This window comes from Hipposideros armiger, unplaced genomic scaffold (assembly GCF_001890085.2).
Source record: "Hipposideros armiger isolate ML-2016 unplaced genomic scaffold, ASM189008v1 scaffold_59, whole genome shotgun sequence".
Classification (NCBI taxonomy): Eukaryota; Metazoa; Chordata; class Mammalia; order Chiroptera; family Hipposideridae; genus Hipposideros; species Hipposideros armiger.
Genome location: NW_017731409.1, coordinates 1,360,757 through 1,373,865, shown reverse-complemented (window position 1 = coordinate 1,373,865; position 13,109 = coordinate 1,360,757). Strand labels below are relative to the sequence as shown.

The following is a 13,109-nucleotide window of genomic DNA, read 5'->3' as shown; positions in this document are numbered from 1 at the left end:
ATTTTCCTACCACTCCCCCCACCCCCGCCCCTCTCCCATAGACCAGCCACCTGGATTTACTTTGGCCCCTGCATAAAAACAAACAAACAAACAAACAACAACAAAAAAACATGCACACAAAATCCTGACCTATGTAAGAAATTGTTTTATGCATGCACCCTAACCCAGGCAGACCCATATCCTGTCCCCAAAACTACCACTTTTATCCATCAACTCCAAATTCTTTACCTCCCAAATAGATTCCTCAACTCAAAAGATCTCAGATCACTCAGACCTCTCTAGGTTGCCCCTCCCCCTAACAAAAATCAGGTAACCCTCAGGAGACTGAACCTTTGTAACCAGTCCCTGCTTATTTTACGCCCCTACCCCCCACTGGCCTAAGAGCCTCAACTTCCTCCTTCTGAAGTGTTCCCTTCCTTTGGCAACAGGTTTTCAGTCTGCCTTTGCATTCTCTTGGGGGGGGGGCGCGGGGTAGGAGAAATCCCATCTGGGGTTAGAGGGGAAGAGGGATGGGATTCCTGAAAATAAAACTCATTGTCCCATGCTCTTGGAAGGGGTGCTTTCCACAATGCTCCCCCCACAATATTCCCTGCCCCCCCCCCTCCGCTGGGAAGATGCCTTTGCAATTAGTCTTCTGGCTCCTAGAACAGGCTGGATGGAATGAGAGCGCCAGTGTTTAATCTTTAACGCAAAGCTGCAGGTGAGGAGGAATCAGAGAGCACTAAATCCCCCCACCCCCCTCCCAGTCAATAGTGGATTTGGAAGAGGGGAGCCGGTTTCTGTTCCAGGGTACCCTGGTCATCTGCCCAAACTGTACCCAGGATTTGGAAAGGCTGTTGGAGGGGTGGGGGGATATGACCTGGGAGTTGGCTCCCAGACCATGTGGGTGTCATTGTGTAAATTCTAAAGTTGGTCCCTTAGGATCAGCTGCGGGGGATCGGGAATCTGTAACAGCAGACACCCCATGGAGCGGATTACAGGAACCAAGTTGAGAGCCGGTTCCCAACAATGAGGTTCATTTTAAAAGTCCTGAGGGGGGAGGGAGCGAGAGAAAGAGAAATAGATCAAAGAGCAAGAAAGCCGGGAAGAGAAGGCAGAAGTGCGGGAGAACTCAGCAGCCGGCTCCGCCAGGGCAGCTGGAGTTTGGGAGAGCGCAGGGAGGGAAAGGAAGCTGAGATTCCAACTTTTTTGATGTTTCTCTTCAGCTCCTCGGTGTCCCTGCACCCCAATCCTGCAGCCCTGGGGCCCTGGCAGCTGCACCGACTGGAGAAGCAAGCTGGGAAAAAAGAGCAACATGACCCGACGTGTTTAAAAGAAGGCAAAACACTTTAGCAATTAAAAGTAGCCTAGCAGCTTCCCTCTTTGGGAAGAAAACTGGGGAGAGGGGGCGAAATCAACTTAACATCCATAGGCCTTTTTTTTTTTTTTTTTGCTATGTGCACTTTAAACCGCCCTACTGGAACATTCTGGGTTTAAAACTTGCTTTTTTCTTCATTTCCTGGCAAGCTACACGACTTAAGGAGGCCTCCCATTAAATCCTTCCGAGCAAAGACCCTTGACCTCAGACCTGCGTTTTGTCATCGTGCCCCCCCCACCCTCCATATCGAGGGGCCTAGGGCACCTCGAAAACAAGCGGGTCAACCCGAGTCTCACTTTCACCCCAAAGTTTGCAGCACGACCGTCTATCCCAAGAGGAAGCCTGGCCGAGCTGGGGCGAACTGAAGCCCTACTGCAAACTCGTTTTGCAACATCCTTTTGAATCACAACTCCTGGCCTTTTTCTCGCAGATTCCCAGCCCCTTCAAGACAGGGGGAAATCTCCCAGCAAATCGTCGTCCGAGACTCACTTCCCCAAGGGAGCCCCCTCCCAACCTTATAGGCGGGCTGTAGCTAGAGAGACTGGAACTCCTCCGGCGGCCGGGAGACCCTGAGCACACACCGAGAAACGGAGCAGACCAGCGAAACCCGGCTCAAGCAGCACGTTAAGGACGAAAGATCACCGAAAAATTGCCCCAATCCAAGCCAATGACCTGCATCCCCCGGGCAGCACCGCCACGCAAACTTCGCCCCCCAAAACTCTTTGGTCTCCAGATTCCCATGTAATCCCCGCCAGGAACTGTTGAAACTCAAAGGGTGGGGAGAAGAGGGCCAAATTCCTTCAAACTGGGAAGGGGAGGGAATAAGGGGAGAACCATCTCAGCCTTTCTCCCCTTTCACCCCGCCTTTCCAAGACCTAAACTTTTGGAGGTTCTCTTTTTAAGTCAAAAGAGAAAAAGATTTTGAAAAAGCAAACGTTCCGCCTCAATTTACCTTGCATAAAACTTCGCTCAAGTCGAAGATGGTGGCAGACACGAGGGTGGTGGTCATCTTGGGTGCTCGCACGGGGCAGGGACAAGGATCTGGTTTGTCGCGAAAGTCCCGGTGCGGGGAAGGCGCAGCCTCCGGCTCTCCGGTCTGGAGTCCAGTCCCACACGCCTGCTCCCGGCGCCCCTCGCCTTTCTGACTCTCTCGGACTGCGGCGCGCAAAGCCCGATTTATAAAGTTAGACGGGGAGGCGGAGCTTTAAACATTTAAATGAGGAAGAGGAGGAAAAAAAGTTGATTGACACTGAAGTTGAATCAGCCATGCGGTAAAACTCGGGGAAAAAAAAAAAACTTTCAAAAGGAAGAAGGGGGAGGGGAGACGAGGAAAGAAGGCGAGGAAAAAAAAAAAAACCCACTTCGAGCAGCACACAACTTTTTTTCTTAAAGAGGAAAAGTTTCGAGTCCGCTCGCTTCGCTACCCGGCGCCCCGCTCTGGGGCGGCGCGCGGCGCAGAGGGGGAGGGGGCGCCCCCCCTTTGTCAGCCGTAGAGCCCGGCTCTGTGACATCACTCATTCCACCCTCTTAGGGGTTCTTCTTGTTGTTGTGTTGTTTTTTGTCGGGCAGGAAGGCGAGCTCGACTTTCTCTTTTGGCAAACGAGAGCAGAAACCCGTCCTGAGCCCCGCTGCGGTTTCCATCTTGAGCACATCTTTCTTTAAACTTCTCCAAGTGCCCCGCACAACTTACTCTTTTCCCAAGTTCTCTTCCGCAGTGGGCTCCTCTCTGCAAACCCCGCAGGGCAAGGGGATTGGAAATTTGGGACCCACAAAGCCTTCAAGTCTATGGTTTTACTTTTTTTTCAGCGGGGGGAGGGGTTGGGAGGCTTTTTCCCCCCGGGAGGACCCGACCTGGTGGGGGTGTGCGTAGCACGATTTAGCGCGCCGCACGCGTCTACACTCGCGCTCGCTCTGCAGTCCACACTCTCCGAGTGTAGGCAAGGGGTGCTGGGGGAGGTCGTGAAAAAGACCACTGCCCAGGCGGATTGTTTATCAGGTCCGGGGGTTGTATTTATTTCACGCATCCAATCTTTAAACTTTTTTATAAAGAAAACCTGAATCTTCATGAACGCCCCTTCCCCCCACCACCACCAAAAAAAAAAAAAAACCCACCCAGGAACACACAACTTCCTGCGCGCGCTCAGAACTGTGGACCGCGCCGAAATACACTTACACGCCCCTAGACGCTTTAACAATGAAAAAGTTACTTTGGCAAGAATGAAGGTAAAGAGATGGGGGAGGCGAGACTTTTATTGTTCCTCCCCCGCCCCCAAGGGAACGGAACATATGGCCTGTCACGCTGCGCTGTTTGGGAGGAAGGGGGGCATGGGATCCCCGAAACCGAAAGGCCCGCAATAGATTATTACTCCTTTTAAAACTGTAAAATATGTATTTATTTAACTAGGTTCGGATGCCCCTCCACCCACCCAAATAAAAGTTGTTAGCGTGTCCCCCACCGCCCCCGCGCTTTCGTGGGAGTGCTGAAGTGTGAGGACCCAGACGGAAACCGCAGGGCTGCGTTTTTTTTCCTATTCCCCCGCGTGCCCGGCCGCCTCCTCGGCCCTCGCACGTTTCTTCCCAGCACTCGAGGCCGCCGGGTCTGTTATGAAACCTTGTTCGCTGAGTGGCTAAGAGCGGGTTCCATTGCGATGTAATTAGGTCACCCCATTATGAGCACGTTTCTTTGGAAAGGACAGGGCGGGCGGAGCACAGCGCTCGAGTCGCACTCTCGTCACCACCACCACTACACACACACACACACACACACACACACACACACACACACACACACACGTTTTACTGCATTTCTTATTTATTCGTCAACATCCGAGCAAACCTAGGGAAACCTTCCAAATCACAACTGTTTTAGGAACCGATTGTTTATCATCTTTCTGAAATACACAACTTTTGCTGCAACCATGAATCTACGCGACCCCAGCCCGGTCTGCTTTTATTTGTCTCCTTTGACTTAAATTGATGGCCCCCATTTTTAACCCAGTTGCTGTCCCCTTGCTTTATCTTCTGCTGCCGTCCAGCCGCCTGTTGCTTCCCTCCCTCTGCTTCCATTTTGCAGCTCTTCTTGAAATGTGGCAAGCGCCAGTAAGGGAAATAACTTCCATCCACCTTAATTTAAATCAATCAAATGTAGGTTTCTTTCTTTAAGGGATGTTTGCTCGCTCCTTTCCCCAGCTCCAAGAAGGGGGGGGGGCGGTTTCGTGCAGTTTCTTGGTGATGAGGTAATGAGTTCCAGATTTCAGGACAGAGTAGGGTGCGCGTTAAAAGCACAAGGTTAGTCTGCGTCCTGATGTGAAGCTATTTCGGTTTCTTATTCCCCCCCCCAAAAAAAGGACCCATTAGTCTAACTCTGGAGGGTTCGCAAAGCTCTGCTGGGGGGACGGGGAGGGGTGGAAAAGCGAAGGGGGAAGGGGACCCGGGACCCGCGCAGCCGCCGGGGCCCGCACCCTTTGTGCCCCCTCTCGGGGGAGGGGGGCGGTGCAGCTTTCCCCCGCTGCTGCGGGACCGGCCAGAACACCATCACGAGGCCTCAGCGCCCCGGGCTAGCTAAAAAGTTTTTCTTCCCCAAAAAGAACGCGATTCCTCGAATTTCCTCCGCCTTTCCAACTTTTGGGGGGCGCTCCCATCCCCGCTCCCGGGGGCGCGGGTTCCGCGAGGCGGTGGCCAACCTGGCCCGCTCGCTCCGGAGTTGTTTACCGGCCCTGCCGACCGACCGGGTTTGTTCCAGCTCCCAGAGCCTGTCTCTATAATTAAACTCTTTTTTTAATTGTCGGGTTGAAACGTCATTTCGGGGACTTTCCAAGGGTGAGGGAGCCGAGGGGAGGGAGCGAGCCTCCTTAACCCTTCGCTGACCCGGCGTCCACACCACGGCAGGCCCAGGAGCTGCGTCCAGCCGAGCGGAGGAAGGGTGGGGGTCTGAGGGCCAGAGCTGGCCTGTCCCCGCCCAGACGTGCTAGGCAGGTGCCGGATGGTGGCAGGAACGGCAGCGGGGCACGACCTGGGCAGGAAGCCGGACGGGAGGCTTGCGCAGCCCTCCCCACCTCCTCTGCAGTTCGCTCTGCAGTTCCTTACCCCGCGCGCTGCCCTGAGAGGCCGCCCCTTCACCTGCACAGCCGCTTCCGAACCGTAGGCGATGGGCCAGGTCCTCCGGCCTAGACCTGACTTCCGGGTCCTCCTTTCTCGCCTGAAGCAGGTCCCCTACCGAGGAGGCCTTAGCCAGGTATTTTTGGCTTTGGGGTATTACGTTTTGTGAAAGGGAGAAAGTGAAAGTCCTCAGAATTAGGGAAACGAGACGGATATATTCATTGACTAATCTGGACTCTGGGCGCACCTCGTGGCAGGTGAGAGTGTGGGGAGCTGGACTGCTGACCCCTAGACCGCTGGGCCTTGTCAGCAGAGCTCTTCAAGGCACCCCCCCACCCCAACCCCTCCCGATAGTCCCCTCCTGGCCCTGGTTGCAGCACAGGACCTGCGATGTTACACTACCTCCCGGGCTTCAGGTCATTTGCAAAATACCCCAAAATCCTTAAGATTGGGCCCCACCCTTCCCCCCAACCCTTGCTACCTGAGACAGCAAATTCCCTGGTTTAGAGAGAGAGGAGGGCCAAGTACCTGGTTTAGATTTACCTGCAGATTCCTCAGCTTTGACCCAGGCCCAGTAAATCAGATGCTCTGAGGTGGGGCCAGGAATCTGCATTTTAGTGAATTCCCTGCTAGTGACTCAAACACTAAGGTTTGAAAATCTGTGGTACAGGATTTTGAAGTTGGGCTGTTCTGGATCCAAATCTTGGATTTGTGAATTTTCAAGACACTGACCAAAAGCCTCAGACTCATCTCTAAAATAGCGACAATAGACTTAAAATTGGCCTATAAAGTGCCTAGTTTCATGCCTAGCTGAAATCTTGTATATGCCTAGCCATTGTATGTAAGCTAAGCCATTCTTGGGGGCTCATTACACCACAGAAATTCTGGGTGGGGTATATTCATTTGGCAAAAAGATTCCTCAGTATAGATGTCCATTTGAAATCATCAACTGACAACTTTGATCTGTATCACTTTCTGGTCCCCACCCCCAGCCCTGGACAAGACAGTCCTGAGGCCTGGAAAGGGGAGAGGGCACTGGCTGGGAGCCTGGGAAGAGCAAGACGGATCAGGATGAGGTTATGGGAACCTGCTGCCCAGCTGAAAAACACCTGATTATTGTCACAAGTATTTCTGAAAATTGGATCCCTGGGCCCCTGCTGATGGTAAAAGCCAGGCTCTTCTGTCAAGTCCTCAAGCACCGTAGACTGCTTAGTGGGCACTACTCAGCTGCCAATATCCCCCCAAACCAGAGAGAGGACTCAAGAGAAGGTAGTTGAGGGTCTACTATAAATGCAGCTCTGTACGGTGCCTGGAACCTCTGGGGTATAGTTCAGGGAGTCAGCGGCTTCCTGCTAGGACTACTGAGAAAATTCAAACCCAGGCTTTCCCGGCCCTGGGAGGGTCTAACATTGCCTGTTGCTCTGCCTGAAGTGGGACATCTAAACCCCCATTCTTAGGTCAATTGTTTTAACACTTTCCCTGCAGAAATGTTCCACAGCTCAGTTCAGTTCACAGACTAGACCACAGCTGCACCTCCTCCTTCCTTGCCTGGGCCTGCTTAGAGACACAGGATAGCCCATGAGTTTTGAGTCACCTAGACTTTGATGGGAAGCCCAATTCTGCCAGCTGGCTACCAGTTGCACAACCTGGAGCAGGTCACATGGCCTCTGGGATGATCAGAAAGGTGAAGCTCTTTCCAGCCAGTGCTTAGCTCAGATAGCCATCTTCCCTCCAGCCCATCCAAACTGCTAGCAGTTGATGGTGGTTGCTGCATAGCCCTCCCTGGGGCTTTGGGGAGGGTCCCTGAGCCAATGAAACGCCTCCCCTCCCCCCTGCCACCCCTGCTGATGGTGCCATTGCAGCCTACAGCACTCCAGCCTGCTAACTTATTTTATGAAAGTATCTGTTTACTCCCCACTGGACTGTAAACTCCTTGAAGGCAAGTGCTTTTCTATTACCTGGGCCTTTTAAATAGGTCCTGAGTAGGTGCACAGTAAATTTTTTCAGTTTTCACAGAACCCTTGCTGTCAAACCTGTTAGGATACTTTGATCACCCTAAGTCCAGCAGCAGGAGTAGAAAAAGGAATAGGCAGGGTTTTTGATGGTGGCAGGGAGGTAGGACTTGGGCTCTGCAGGAAGTGGGAAGGCAGCCTTAGCCCTGGAATGTGCGGAAGACCAGAGCTAGTAACTCCGGGAAGCTGGGCTTCCAGTTTACCAAGGGCACCCTCTGTGCAGCTGTTAAGAGGCAACGTGGTCTAAGGGATGAGCACTGGCCTAGGAGTAAGGAATCTTGGATTCTAGAGCTACTCTGCCAGGGGTTCAGTGGGTCATTCTGTACTCGGGCTTCAGTGTTCGGATCTGTAGAGTGTTGGTCCAGTCACTAGGCAGTTGGTGTCCAAACATCACTCTGAACAGAATCACCTGGAGAGCTTTTAAAAATATATAGATGGCCCCTGCCGCACTCGCCTCCAAAGATTCTGCTTCAATTGGCCTGAGGTGAGGCCCAGCGTTTGTATTTTCTAACCTCCCCCTGGTGATTCTATTATGAAGTCAGAAACCCTGGATTCCATTGACTTAGAGGAGTGGTTCCCAACCAGGGGCGATTTTGCCCCCCAGTGAATATCTGACAATGTCTCAAGATGTTTTTGGTTGTCTCAACTAGAGGGGAAAAGGTCACTGCCACTGGTATCTAGATGGTAGAGGCCAGGAATGCTGCTAAACATCCCACAACAAAAAAATTATCTGGTCCAAAATGTCAGTAGTACTAAGACTGAGAAACCCTATTTTAGGTGTTCTTTCCAACTCCAAGATTCCTGCATACTTAGGCTTCAACCCACCCTCCCTCAAAGCTTTCTCCATGTGGCAATACAAGTGATCTTTTTCAAAACCTAGATCTGATCTTGTGTTACAATTGCCTAAAACCCTTGGCTACCCAGCCCTCTTATAATGAAAACCAAACTCTTAGTCCAGCACAATCTGCTCCAGCAGTGAAAGAGAGATTGGCTTTCATACCTTCCTCTCTCCCCACTACTACCTCTCCCACCCCTCGGGGCACTCCCTCTCTAGACAGTTTCAGATGAAAATGAACCATCCCTCCTCCTGCCCCAGGGCCTTGACATGTGCTATTTCTTCTATCTGAATTGACCTTCCTTTGGCCCAAATAAAGTCTAAATCAGCGGTTCTCAACCTGTGGGTCACGACCCCTTTGGGGGTCGAACGGCCCTTTCACAGGGGTCACCTAAGACCATCGGAAAACAACAAGATATTTACATTACGATTCATAACAGTAGCAAAATTACAGTTATAGAGTAGCAACGAAAATAATTTTATGGTTGGGGGTCCCACAACATGAGGAACTGTATTAAGGGGTCGCGGCATTAGGAAGGTTGAGAACCCCTGGTCTAAATCATTCTTTAGAACCCAGATCAAGCATCACTTCCTCAACCATTCTTGGTGCCCCCATCAAGGCAGGGTGTCTGCCTTCTCTCTGATGTCCTCATGGAATGTTCATGTCCTTCAAAGTACTTATTTCAGTTTGTGAGTATATATTCATTCTTGTAAACCATTTTTTACTTTTCAATTTAACATACAGTAAAATTGACCTTTATTTGGTATATAGTTCTACGAATTCTAACATGTGAATAGGTACGCGTAACCACCACCATGATCAGCAAACAGAACAGTTCCGTCACCTCAAAAAACTTCCTTATGCTAGTCCCTCACCCATCCCTTACTCTTGCAACCACTGATCTGTTCTCTATACTATACTATTGTCTTTTCCAGAATGCCATATAAATGAAATCATACAGTTTGTTGCCTTTGAGATTTATCTATGTTGTTACATGTATCAATAGTTCATTACGTTCAATTGAAGAATAATGTTTCACTGTATGGGTATATAACCAGTTTTTTATCCATTCACCTCTTGGAGGATATTGGATTATTTCCACTTTGGGGCCATTGTGAATAGAGCTCCAATAAACATTTGGGTACAGATTTTGTGTGAACAGAAGTTCTTATTTCTCTAGGGTAAATAACTAGGAGTGGGATGGCTAAGTCATAGGGTATGTTGAAGTTTATCAAAAACTGCCGAATCGTACTCAAGAGTGGATATACCATTTTGCATCTCCAACAGCAATACCTCAGTTTCTAGTTGCTCCACATCCTTATCTGCACTTATAATTGTATTTTTTATTTTAGTCATTCTAATAGGTGTGTAGTTGTATCTCCTTGTGGTTTTAATTTGTGTTTCTTTAATGGGTCATGATGTTGAACATCTTTTCGTGTGTTTATTTGTCACTTGCATGTCCTCTTTGGTGAGATGTCTGTTCAAGTCTTTCACCCATTTTTTAATTAGTTGTTTGTTTTCTTACTGTTGAGTATGAAGAGTTCTTTATATATTCTGGATACAGTTCCATTGTCAAATATGTGATTTGCAAATATTTTCTCCCGTCTGTACCTTATCTTTTCATTCTCTCAACAAGGTATGTTCACAGAGCAAAAGTTTTTAATTTTGATGAAGTCTAATTTATCAGTTTTATCTTTTGTGCATCATCATGCTTTTGGTGTCACATCTAAGGACCTTTTGTCATTAAGATTTTCTGTTTTCTTCTAAAAGTTTTATACTTTTATGTTTTACACTTAGACCTATGATCCATTTGGAGTTAGTTTTTATATAAAATGTGAGATTTAGGTTGAGGTTCACTTTTTTTCCTACAGATGTCCAATCTCAACATTGTTTATTGAAAAAACTATCATTTTTCCATTGAATTGCTTTTGCACCTAGCCAAAAATCAGTTGGCCATATTGGTATCGGTCTCTTTATTCTGTTCCATTGATCTGTGTGTTCATCCCTTTACCAATACCACACTGTCTTGATTATTATAGCTTTATAGTAAGTCTTAAAATCAGATGGCAGAATTCCTCCAACTTTATTCTTCATTTTCAAAACTGTTTTGGCTATTCTTGAGTTCAATTGCCTTTTCGTACAAATTTCAGAATCAGCTTGTCTAGATCTACAAAAAGAAAAAAAAACTCCTAGTGGGATTTTTATTGGAGTGCATTAAGTCTGTAGATCAATTCAGGAAGAAATGACCTCTTTACTATGTTGAGTCTTCTAATCCATGAATAGGGTATGCGTGTTTATTTAGGTCTTCTTTGATTTCTTTAATCAGTGTTTTATAGTTTTTAGCATACAGATACAATATATGTTTTGTTAGATCTATACCTAATATTTCCCTTTTGGGGGGTAACTATTGTCATTTTTTTTAAATTTCAGTTCCCAATTTCTCATTATAGTTTATAGAAATACAGTTGATGTTTGTGTATTGACCTTTTGTCCTTTAATCTTACAAAGTCACATTCATTATATGAAAGCTTTTTAGTAGATTCCTTCAGTTCTGTTTTGTGTGTGTGTGTGTGTTTGTTTTGTTTGTTAATAGAGACAATATTATATGCAAACAGGAATAGTTTCATTTCTTCCTTTCCAATCTTATGCATTATATTTCTTTTTCTTGCCTTATTGCCCTGTTTAGGATTTTCAATATGATGTTGAGTAGGCACAGTAAAAGTAAACACCGTCGCCTTGATTGCAATCTTAGAAGAAAGCATTCAGTTTTTCACTGTTAAGTATGACATTAGTTGCTGGGTTTTTGGTAATCATTTAACTTTTTTTTTTTTTTTTTTTAAAGATTTTTTTTTTATTGGGTAATTGGGGGGATGGGAACAGTACTGGGGAATTAGGGGAAGGGGAACAGACAAGTTGCTGTCGTTTTTGTTCTTCAGTCTAGTTGTGGAGGACACTGCTTCACTGGCCCAAGTTGGCACCATCATTGCGCTCTTCCCTGGCGAGGCAGATCAGTCGCCGGCTTCTGGACGGCCGCTCACTGCGGCTGCTGGCCGCTCACGCTGGCTGCTGGCTACACACGGTAGCCCATGGCAACCCACTGCCACAGGGGCTGCAGCCTACGCCGTCGCCAGCGACTCACGGCAGCCCAGCTCCAGGTTGAGCTGTTGTTCAGCATCTTAGCTGTAGAGGGCAGTGTCACTGGCCCTCATATGTGGGATCCGAACCGGGGCCCTCTGGCATCCCAAGCGAGTTCTTAACCATCGCGCCACTCGGCCGGCCCTCATTTAACTTTTTGACATCTCCCTTCTCACTGGGATGTATGTTCCATAAGAGCAGTCTGTCTCTGCTCTCAACTCAACCCCCAGTCCCTGGCACAGTGCCTAGCACACAGTAGGCCCTCAATAAATAATTCTCTACTTTGGTAATTTTGCCAACTATAACCACTGTCCTGTATGACAGATATCAGAGGGACTTAGCTGAACATGCACAGATCGCAAAGAATAATCACAATAAATGCTCCAATGGACCCAGCTAGGCATTGGCCCCATGGAGTTGACAATTTTAAGCTGTAGAGCATCTGTAGATCAGCTTTCTGGCAAACCATACTGTGTCAAAGCATTTATCTATGAGGAATAGATGACGGCGGTAAAATAATTATTTTAGATTGAGAGCATTCCATTCCCAAAGGGAATTTAAACAAAAAGCTTTCAGCTCTGAAAAACAGGGGCTTTCAGGGTAAAGAGTCCCACTGCTCTGAAATCTTAGGCCCTCAGACGGGTGGGGTTGTTTCGCTAAATTTATTTCAGCCGCTTATAGAAACAGAGGGGGGAAGAGGGGGGCGGTTGCTTGCACACCAGCCCTGGCTCTGGGGTATTAATATCTGCCAGGTCAGGCTTTTATTTGGGTTTTGTTTTACCTTTTGGGGGTGGGGAGGCAGGCAGGCAGCAGGAATATCTGGCAGCTGCAGGGCTTGAGCTGTGGTTTCCCACCTTTCTCCCTGTACACTCCCCTGCAGACCATACCCAGCCCATGCCTCCCCTGCCTCACTTTCGGATGGCCCTCTATGCACTGAATACCAAGCACTGTGCCAGGCCTTCCTCCGAAGTCTCACCCTGGCACCTTTGACACCAGATTTTCTCCCATTCCCAGAAGGGGTCTGAGCAGAGAGTGAGAGAGAGAGAAAGAGAGAAAGACTGAGAGAGGGAGAGAAGGAGAGATTGAGAGGCTGACATTGAATCTGTTTTCTTTCTGGCATACGGAGACTGGAGCCTTTGTCCCTGGCCCCCATCAGAATCCCCTCCCCAATCTCATACCCCTACCCTTACTGGCTCCACTACTTGAATTTGGGGGGTTGTTGGATATGAAATCCAATATGAAATCTTTTTTATCCCTGTGTTCCCTCTCCTCAGCCTCCCCAAAGCATTGAGCACACCTTCTTAGCGCCTGATACCTACAGTCTCTTCTGCCACACCCACCCCTGCCCCTATGTAGAAAAAGGAGTTAAATGAAACCACCATGTTGTTTTCTAAAAGCCTGTTCTTGTGCTGACTTTGGAATGCTTCGTGAAGCACAGGTTAAAACCGAGGCACGGGAGGGGAGGTGGCAGCAGGTGACCTACACCTACTGTGGGTAGGTGAGGACAGTGTCCAGCGGCTGGCTCCAGGAGGTGCCTGCTGAACCTGAAAGGACCAGAGAAAGACAGGGCTCTGTGTCTGGGAGCGTGTTGTTATGCGGCCTCTGTATGAGGGCAGGAAGAGGAGACACACAAGGAAGCTCAAAAATCTGACGGGCTTAAGACTTGAGTAA

At 48.7% G+C, this 13,109-nt stretch overlaps 1 protein-coding gene across 1 annotated transcript in view; it reads right to left on the bottom strand.

Moving 5' to 3' along the window:
• ZFP36L1 (ZFP36 like 1 zinc finger CCCH-type) overlaps positions 1–3,280 on the bottom strand; it is a 6,267-nt gene extending 2,987 nt beyond the window's left edge. The window contains exon 1 of the mRNA XM_019641396.1: positions 2,310–3,280. Within this exon, the coding sequence (XP_019496941.1) occupies positions 2,310–2,366 (57 nt within the window). The 5' untranslated portion in view covers positions 2,367–3,280. The remainder of the gene's footprint in view (positions 1–2,309) is intronic.
• Positions 3,281–13,109: the final 9,829 nt, after the last annotated feature.